A 9,757-nucleotide genomic window follows, 5' to 3' on the forward strand; every position below is an offset into this window, starting at 1 on the left:
AATCAACCCACTAACAGTATCCTTACTTTACACAAGAAAATGTAAGTTCCCTTTTACTCTAGGAACTGGTTTTAATTCTTACAAACATTAAGTAGCAGCCCCACACCAATACAGTAAAGCAAACCAGGCAAGTGTGTGTATTAATGAAGTTCTCAGATAAATTCACAACAGACTTTATTTCTTTAGGATTGTTTTTTCCTTTCCTTGGAGAGTAATTGTGAACGCATATAGAACTGAGAGAAGACTTTATAAATATTTGTTATCATTTTTTTAGGTAAATGTCCAAGCAGAAGATCTCATTTCTCTCGGCTTTTTTTTCTCAAAGATGTTTTAGGTTGAATTCTGAAGATTTTGCATTGTGGACCATTCACTTCCTGGAGTTGGGGGATTCACAGGGGAATCTTCACTTCAAGAGTAACTGGATGGTTTGCTTCCCGAGTCATCATCCTGGGAGCCCATGCTCTGTTAAAAAATAAATAAATAAATAATAATAATAATAATAATATGGAACGCTTTATTTGGTAAATAGATTTTAAAACAACATTACTTGGCAACATACTAGAAGTGCAGCACTGTAAAAGCACTCTACCAGCTAAAACCACCTTTACCATTTGTAATGGTGGTTTCATAATTTTAGATGTACTTTAAAAGGATTACAAATTTAGCCTTGAAAGTCTACTGGTGAGAAGTACAGCAACAAATAAATAGCAGACTATACAGAACCTGTACCTCATTAATAGGGCTAAAAATAATCAGAGGATTAGATGCACCTGCAGTGCCATTACTACCATATCCCAATGGCCCCAACCTTCCTTTTTATGCATACACCACACCTCATTGTGAACTCTTCAGCAGCCATCTGTTTGAGAAATGGTTTGTCCCCTTAAAGCTGCAGACCAAGCAATATCCTACGTGTTTTTTTTTTTTAAATAAATCAGTCTTTTACCATAAGAAAATACTTGTAGCATTTAAAAAAACAAAAAAAAAAAAAAAACCTCTAAATTAATTTTGATGTATTACAATGTTACAAGCATGTTTTGTTTCTATTGCAACCATTTACAAAGTCACATCCCCTTGCTCTTCTGAAACAGGCTCTGGCACCCCTTTTTGAGCCCTGCCCTTTCTAGCAGTGCACCAATTGTATCTAGTGACTGCCTAGTCACATGATATTCCCCACAGAACTTTGCATCTTTGGTCCTCTACTGCTGCACCGACAGCAATTTAGTGAACCCCCGAGCCGAATCTTCACTGATCAATCACATGAGAACAGATCGGCAACTTAGCTAATTACTTATTGTGTGGCTTGTATTGATGCACATTTTAAAGGGGGGAAAAACCCTGTCAGCTTGGACTGTTGCTTTAAGTAATTGAAATAAATCTAGCAGACACAGACCGTGAATAGTTACCTTCTGAACAAACTGAGGATTTACAGTGATCTCTTGATCCATTGCTTTTAATCGATCATCAACGTCTATACATCGCAGCATCTGGGGGAGGGAGGGGAAGATTGTATTTTATATGCCGACACTGCTAGGAAAACACTGTCAGTTTTAATGTCGCAGGTAGGTACAGTTACACTTCATACCAGGTAAGAATAATACCACAGATTACCCACATCATAAATATTCTTTACCTCCTGATCAATATTGTGAAGCATTGCAGGATTGTTATATTTCTCTGGGTTATCATGAAAACACACCATTCCATCCCTCTGATTAATACTTGCAAATATTTCTCCATCTTCTATCTGAAAGAGCAGGGGAAATGAAATCTCATTTAAAACAAAAAACATTTGCAAAAACATGTTTCTGCCAATAGTCCAGGGGTGGTCAACTCCAGTCCTTAAGAGCTACCAACAGGTCAGGTTTTCAGGATATCCCTGCTTCAGCACAGGTGGCTCAATCAGCGGCTCAGTTGAAAGCAGGGATTGAGCCACCTGTGCTGAAGCAGGGACTTCATTAGATATTCCAAGGCATTGGGAATTTGTTTTTGCACGGTTTCTTTTGTCGCAACATGTTATGCTGATACAATTATGCACTGTTCACTTTTGATATGCGGTTGTGTGTTTTTACGGTATTTATGCTGATGTTTTACACTTAATTGGCACACCCTGTTGTGGGAGGTTTTGGTGCCAAAATACACTATGTAAATGTGCATTGTGTGTTACTATGTACCTAATGAAAGGTCCATATAGGACCTGAAACGTTGTTGTTATCCCACTGCTCTTGGCTGCCACATTAAACGGAGAGCTTCATTATGAACGTGTGAGTAGAGCGCTACTCTGTATCTCTGTCCTAGAGGAGAACTGCACTTTCAAGAATTTGTCAGTCGAAGATTGCGCCACCTGTGCTGAAGCAGGGAAACCTGACCTGTTAGCTCTTGAGGACCCGAGTTGGCCACCCCCGCAATAGACTATCAAAAAAAGTCTCACAGAGTATTTAAATGTGGTCTAAAAGCAGCAGTTCTAAATATGCATGCTAATTAAAAACAAAATGAAATAAGATTTCAAGCCGTCCTGTTTAGGGAAGGGTCTTACTGCAGGATCACAGCACTAGATTTTTTCGTATGTATATTATTTCACGGAGTGCACCATAATAGCAAAACAAATGCCTACCATGTGGAGAACATATTTTTCTGCCTCCTGAGCACCAGATAACTGAACTCGACTGGCCATGTCTTGTAATGAGAGGGTTAGAAACGTCTGAAAGAAACACCAAATGCTATAAGATAAGGAAGTCAAACACGACGACTATGTTATCTGATACACATCACTGTAGATATGCACCATTACAGGGGTGGCCAACTCCAGTCCTCAAGGGCCACCGACAGGTCAGGTATTAGGGATATCCCTGCTTCAGCACAGGTGGCTCAGTCGCAGACTGAGCCACCTGTGCTGAAGGGATATTGTGAAAACCTGACCTGTTGGTGGCCCTTGAGGACTGGAGTTGGCTGCTCCTGCACTATTACATCATGGTACCAGCAAAATTTCTCATCAAAGCTATGCAGAGCGATCTTTGTAAGCAGCCGATAACATACAAGACTATAGTATGGGAGGCAGCAAACACCACAGATGAATAAAGAATTCTTATTAGCTCTCTTCTACACAATTGCTTTAATCTCTGTGTTCTTCACTCAAATTGTTCTGACTACACCGCTTGCCCACTCCAGCAGAGGATCTAGAAGAAGTGAAGTGTATTGATGACTCTGTATCTGCAGTGATAAAGACGGATTAGAAGGATGTGTCCTACTTTTGTGAGCCTCTGAATATTCTTCTTGTACAGAGATGACAGGCATTGTTTCACCAGCCCCATGTTATTGTCCCGGACAAACGTTTCGCTGTGTTTGTTCACCAGAATCCCAAGCTCTGCCGGGTTATTTGATGAATAGACTTGTGCTAACTCATGGTATGCGTTGCTAAGAGGCTGCAAGTGGAAGGAAAGAGGAGAATAGTATTATTAGAAGAAGTTTAATCATTTGTACTTCTTTAAAGCTGCAATTAGGTTGGCACATTTTCCCCTCTAGCTTACCTTGATAAATCGACCGACAATCTGTGAGGTATATTTAGGCAGCTGCTGAACCTTTCCCAGGAGTATCAAAGAAACTAGAAGATACTTTTTATAGGATTCCAACATTATGTGACTAACAGCCATGGCCGGAGTTGTAATCGCCTGAACCAAAGACAAGAGCGGAGGAAACGTCATGAACAAGGAACTTGGCAACAAATCATTCAATAGAATTAGTAAAGGGTACACATCAGGGCGTGCGGTTTTAACAGGACGACAAAGGTGCCAAAATCACACTTAAGGTTCAGATTAAATAAAGTATTAGTAAATTAAACCATTTGTACCTGCTCATAAAAATAAAGCGCACGCTCAAAGTTCTTCAGACCGGTATAGATCATTCCTCCGTAATAATAGTAACATAAGAAGTGCTTTGCATCAAATGCACCGTTCTCTTTACAGATATCCATCATGTCCACATCTAGGTAAGCCAGGGCAGGCTTAAAACATTTTGCTAACAAACAGAGCTGTGAGGAGAGGATAAAGAGAATAAGGGAATAATTCACAATATAGTCATTCCGATTTCTCATGTCAAAATTGCATAGAAAACCCTCTCCCAGTTCAATGGAAACAAATCAATTACACAAAACACCAAATTGTATGACTTATTTAATCAAACAGAACGAAAACCATGAACTAATTCATCCTTGGAAGCTTTACCGAGTACAGTTTCATGTGATCTGTGATTTTAAAAACGATGCCACCACATGGCTTTAGCAGCAAAAGTAAATGTGGGTAAATTAGGAGCAGAAAGAACAATCACATGTACAAGTCAGTAAAGCCTTGAAATGTAACACTTACTACAGGGGGGCTCAACGCCAGTCTTCAATTCCCCGTCAAACAGGTCAGGTTTTCAGGATATCCCAGCTTCAGCACAGGTGGCTCAATCTGAGGCTCAGCATCTGATTGAGCCACCTATGTATGCTGAAGCAGGGACAGTGTTGACGCAGGAATATCATGAAAACCTGACCTGTTGTGGCTTGAGGACTGGAGTTGAGCACCCCTGCCTTAATGCACCGTTGTAATCATATTTTTAAAACGCACAGTAGACAGGACACCACAAGACTTATAGAAAGTGGCGTCAAAGTGCACTCACATCAGGAATAGCTTTTATTAACACTGTGCACTATTAATATTACTCGCATAGTCCAGGGTATCAGCTGTGAATGTGTTTCCTACCTGGCAGAGATCTGCGTGAATTGAGGTCAGCTGGTTTGTATTCATTTGCATCTTGTCTATGGCTTGTCTGAGAACACAGATACCTCGCAGGGGCTGTCAGAAAGGACACTTCTTATCAGAACACATGACAGAGATGCACGTTTATTCATCACACATGCAATCATCAAAAACTACCATTTATTATTTTCGCTTTTTAACAATTAGTTTTCTTACTTTTTGTTTATTTTATTCTGTACAGATTGTGCTCGTTAAAAGATACTATTGGTTACTTCTATCAAAGTTTTAATCTTCGTTTCTTAATTGGTTTTTATAACTTTTTTTCCTTCACAATCCATACAACAAAAACGGCACAGACATTGCTGACCGGTTCTGATGGCCAAGGTTACAAAATCAAATGATTGCCGGAAAATACAACAAAAATTCCAAGGAGGAGTTTATTTCTGAACATTGTTTTTTTTCCCCTCCGTATTTAGACACTTCAACACAAATGTACAGAAAGTGAAATAGGCAAGAACGTGTATATGTTATTTCTTGTATTCTAGGTATTCTGACGCTTGCCAACAAATAGTAAGGAGACAGATGTTTTCAGCAGCCTGAAGGCGAGAGGGGCCTTAACTCTGGCAAATATGAACCAGCTTCTGTCCAGAGGAACCCTAGTTACTTATGGCATGTGTGGAAAACCCTTTAAAAATGTTTAATGCCGATTTACAGTATATGATCAATCAGCCTCATGGAAATACTATATGGCTTAATCGTGTAATACAATTATCATTGCCGTTTACCTGCTTCCTTTCCACGAGTGCGTTTGTTAACTGATGGCAGAGACCAGCAACTACGTATAAAAATAAGAGTGAACAAGCCAACGTCAGGTATTCTGCATTAAAGGAAGAAGCTCAAACTCTTGCAAAATGAAAGTACTTACAGGTGTCTGTTGCGTATCTAATGTGCTCCCCGTTGCAAGTGCTGATAAAGAGTTGGACTTGAGAAAATAAGGTCTCAAAGTCAGGAATACTGGGCATTGAAAACTTCACAAACCTTCAGAAACAATTAAGAAAAGTTTTAGACCTCAAGAAGACTGAAAATATCACGAGAAACAAAACGAAGACACCTAAATAACAAACAGTTTAATGCGAGTGCTGCTCATCTAGTTCAGGGGGCTCAACTTCAGTCCTCGAGAACCCACAACTGGCCAGGTTTTAAGGATATCCCAGCTTCAGCACAGGTGGCTCTCAAAGACACCTGACCAGTTGGGTGGGGAGGGAGGGGGGGGGGGGGGGTCTTGAGGACTGGAGATGAGCCCCCCATAACTAGTTCAGCAACTCGTTACATGTTTTAAAATCTTTAAAACAGCATTACACGTTTCATCACAGACCGACCCATAAGCAGGAAATACATCCGTGCGAAATCCTTATTCCTCCCGAAGACGATATGACATTATCCAAAATGTTAATCTCTCCGTGCTCCCTCGTAATGTGTTTACTGCTGATCTTTTGCACACACGGCAGTATCTGAAGAGCCCCAAGGTTTTAACACTTACACACCTCAAACTACCCGTTGGTTGTGTAAAATATGTCACCAAACCTACCCCTCCCTCTTATATTTTCTCTTGGCCAGGATAAATAGAAAATAAAAAAAGAACCAATGTGCCTATAGATGAATTCAACTGTTACTTACAAAACAGCAAGGACCCCCAGAGAATGTTCCTGCACATCGAGAGCTCCCAGGACCGTGTCCAAGTGAGAGAGGTTTTTCGCTAGCAACTCTCCGCTCTTGTTAATTAACTCACACAGCTGGGTCATTTGTCCTGAAAAACACATTGGGAAAGAAAGTCCTTGTGTAGAGGAGTTTATCATATGGATACAAGGAGCAGGATTACTCCGAGAGGCCAACACTGTCACCTCAGACAGCAGCCCCACGTCTCATACACTGAAAGCACGAACCATTTAGTACCGCAACCTTAATCTTACAATTATTCTTGAAAGTTTATCTTGGAATTGGTTATAGGCACTCGCCTAAAGTTTTAGCCCTCTCTATTAGGTCTTACTTATATGGCATCAACGTATTCCGCAGCACAACACAGTGTGGGGGTAAGGACAAGTTAAAAACACAAAATACATAGACATAATGAATCGGTAATGAGGTACCTGCTCTGAGAAGTGTACAATTTACGAGGAATGGTATGGGTGCGATGACGACAAAAACAGGTGGGCACAAAGGCCACTCTGCGTAGCATTAACCCTAGGTGCGTCAGCCAGGGGGGTGCTGGGTAGGTCTCTAAGGCTAAGCTTATAGTGTCGGCGACGGTAGGCTACGATCGCTGGAAAAATCAAATTGGGATGACTTCCAGCGATCTTGACCAAGCCGCCGCGTCACGCTTACTATAAGCGCACGCGATGGCAGCAAGGCATTTGTTTTGACACGATGTCGCATCACTATAAGCGCAGCCCAAAGCAGCAGTCCGTGCTCGTCTCTATTTTTATTTTACTTACGTTAAGAAATATGTTCTTGTCTTTTCCAACACGGATTTTATTCAAATCTGATGCTCCGTTCAGGAAACATGATGGTCTGAATTATTAAGTGTCTGGAAGGGTAAAATAGAGCTCTCCCCAAAAGACCCAGCACAGTTTAAACGTCACTATGGTAACCTCAGACTGTAGGGGAGTCTGATTGCACGGGCCAGGGAGTCCAACATGTAGAGTGCAGCCCTGGAGGTGAGGAGGGGAAGTAACGAGGTAGGAGAGCCGAGTGGAGACTGTGTGTGAGAGAGTACTTGGGGGTTAGAGTGGAAATGTGGAGGGGCTGTGTCACGCATACTTTTATTTATATGTAGCGCCAACGGTGAATGCAGCGCTTGACAAAATTACAATGTAAGGAAAATAAAGTACAAACTGTGGGGTTAAGAGCAGCAAGTACATAACAATTTGAGGAAAAGGAAGGCCCCTGTTCTGAAGAGCTTACAGTTTTAAGTGGTATATGGGGAGACTAACACACACTGTACGAGTAAAAGTTCGTTATTAAAAGTGCAGATCATTTAATGAGATGCTTCTTTAAAGGAGTGAATTTTCAGCTGGGCTTTGAAAGCAGGAAGTGAAGGTGCTCGATGAAAATTGTGTGGAAGACTTTCGGGAAAAGGTGCAGAGATGAGAACGCTTTAGTTTGAGCTTAATAGGAAAGTAGGGGTGTAATGAGAGATCAGAATTAAGATATATGGAGGTGCAGAAGAGTGTAGCGCCTTAACCCGTTGAGCGCCCGAAGACATGGGGTCTGGCACTCCAGGAGTCCCATGACGTACTGAATACGTCATGCCCCAAAAAAGAGAGTGCTTTTTTTTCAGCTTGGCGCACAGGACGCGATGTGAAGTATAGGTAAGTGGACGAGAGCTACTCTTCGGTTTGCGGGTTAAGGACCCTCTTGAGAGCGATCGCATGAGCACGCTGTGCCATTGGGGCCATAGGATAGGAGAATTTTATAATTTACACAGAAATGTATAGGAAGCAGGCAGAGATTTCATGAGGACAGAAGCATCGAAAAGACTAGAAAGTGGTTCAAGCAGCAGCAGTGTGAATGGATTGTAAGGGAGTCAGATAAAAGAATGTTGCAGTAACCCATAAGGGAGAGAACGAGGGCATGTATTATTGTTGTAGTAGTGTGGGACAGAAGGGGTGTCTTTTTGCAATGTTGCCGAGAGCTTCGTAGTCGAGAATCAGAACCCTGAATTTGGTGGTTCTGGGTATGGGAAGCCAGTGTAGGGATCTGCATAGTGAAGTAGCAGACGTAGAACGGTTGGTGAAGTGTCGGAGCCTGGCAGCAGCCTTTAGGATGGGGGTTACCGTAGCTAGTTCGAATGTTAAGATGAACATGAATTTGAATGCTGGTGACTTGCACGGTGAGGACAGGGCGTATTTTAGCAATGTTTCCTAGCTGAAAGCAGCAGGAATTCTCCTAGAACATTAATGGGAATGTTAAATCTAATTAGCACAATCGCTGAGGTGAATAAAAAAAAAGATGACAGCCAATACATAATTGCAAAGCTATCCCTCGCTGTGTATATGCAGACACACAAACCCCTTGCCCTATACAGAACCTCCCTCCCCCCCCCCCCCCCCCCGAGAACAAGAAACACAGGGAGAAATTTAACCTCAGGGAGAAATGTAACCTAAGGCCGCCAGCCACTCCCCCCTCCCCCTCAGACCCTGCACCTCCCCCCCCCCCCCCCCAGTCACTCTCCCCCCGGGCACCGCTCCCCAGTCACTCACCACCCCACCCCCCCCCCCCCAGATCCCCAGTCACTCATCCGCCCCCCACATCCCGTCACTCATCCGCCCCCCAGATATAGTCACTCACCCCCCCCCCCCCCAGATCCCTAGTCACTCCCGCCCCCCAGGCTCCGCTCCCCAGTCACTCCCTCCCCCCAGGCTCCGCTTCCCAGTCACTCCCTCCCCCCCAGGCTCCGCTCCCCAGTCACTCCCCCCGCCCCAGGCTCCGCTCCCCGGTCACTCCCCTCCCCAGTCAATCCCCTACTCACCCTCCCCAGGCACCGCTCCACAGTCACTCACTCCCCCTCAGGCCCCCAGTCTCCCCTCACCTTGGGCGGACAGCTGCCTCACGCTGTTGACGAACTGCTCCAGTGCGGACGCCATGCTGCGGGTCCCGCCTCCCTCCGCTGGGAGGTCGGTGCCTGGCGGGGGAGGGTGAGCGGAGCAGCCCGGGGAGGGAGCGGAGCACAGGCCGTGGCAAGTATCGCGAGAACTGCAGAAGGCGCGCTCACTCTCCGCGAGAGGTCTCGCGAGAGCAGCAGAAGGCGCGCTCACTTTCCGCACCACATCTCGCGAGAGCTACAGCAGGCGTGCACAGTCACGGCGGCAACTCTCACGAGAGCTCTGGGAGACCGGTGGAGTTGAGGCGCGGCTTGGTATGCGTATGACGTCACAAGACGTCTGGCGTCCTCCTCTTAAAGGCGCAGAACTCCCATAAAAAGCAGGGCCAGGCTGATAGTGCAAACCTGAGGTGTGAGCAGC

General features: G+C 44.0%; 1 protein-coding gene across 1 annotated transcript; it reads right to left on the bottom strand.

Moving 5' to 3' along the window:
- Positions 1-157: 157 nt before the first annotated feature.
- COPS3 (COP9 signalosome subunit 3) lies at positions 158-9,503 on the bottom strand. Its single transcript, XM_075565856.1, has 12 exons — positions 9,325-9,503; positions 6,414-6,543; positions 5,662-5,774; positions 5,522-5,571; positions 4,740-4,832; positions 3,848-4,027; positions 3,528-3,668; positions 3,249-3,422; positions 2,615-2,701; positions 1,634-1,747; positions 1,407-1,487; positions 158-462 (listed from the first exon to the last, which is right to left on the bottom strand). The coding sequence occupies exons 1-12, from the start codon at positions 9,377-9,379 to the stop codon at positions 409-411; spliced, it is 1,272 nt and encodes a 423-aa protein (XP_075421971.1). The 5' UTR covers positions 9,380-9,503; the 3' UTR covers positions 158-408.
- Between the last annotated feature and the right edge of the window lie 254 nt (positions 9,504-9,757).

This window comes from Ascaphus truei, chromosome 11 (assembly GCF_040206685.1).
Source record: "Ascaphus truei isolate aAscTru1 chromosome 11, aAscTru1.hap1, whole genome shotgun sequence".
NCBI lineage: Eukaryota > Metazoa > Chordata > Amphibia > Anura > Ascaphidae > Ascaphus > Ascaphus truei.

Bases quoted from the DNA above. Each gene is read 5' to 3' on its own strand.
- COPS3 (XM_075565856.1), bottom strand. From the start codon at position 9,379: ATGGCGTCCGCACTGGAGCAGTTCGTCAACAGCGTGAGGCAGCTGTCC. The intron at 3,669-3,847 runs GTACAAATGGTT...TCTTTGGTTCAG, and splicing joins CGCTTTATTTTTATGAGCAG to GCGATTACAACTCCGGCCAT. The intron at 1,748-2,614 runs GTAGGCATTTGT...CTGCTCTTTCAG, and splicing joins AAAAATATGTTCTCCACATG to ATAGAAGATGGAGAAATATT.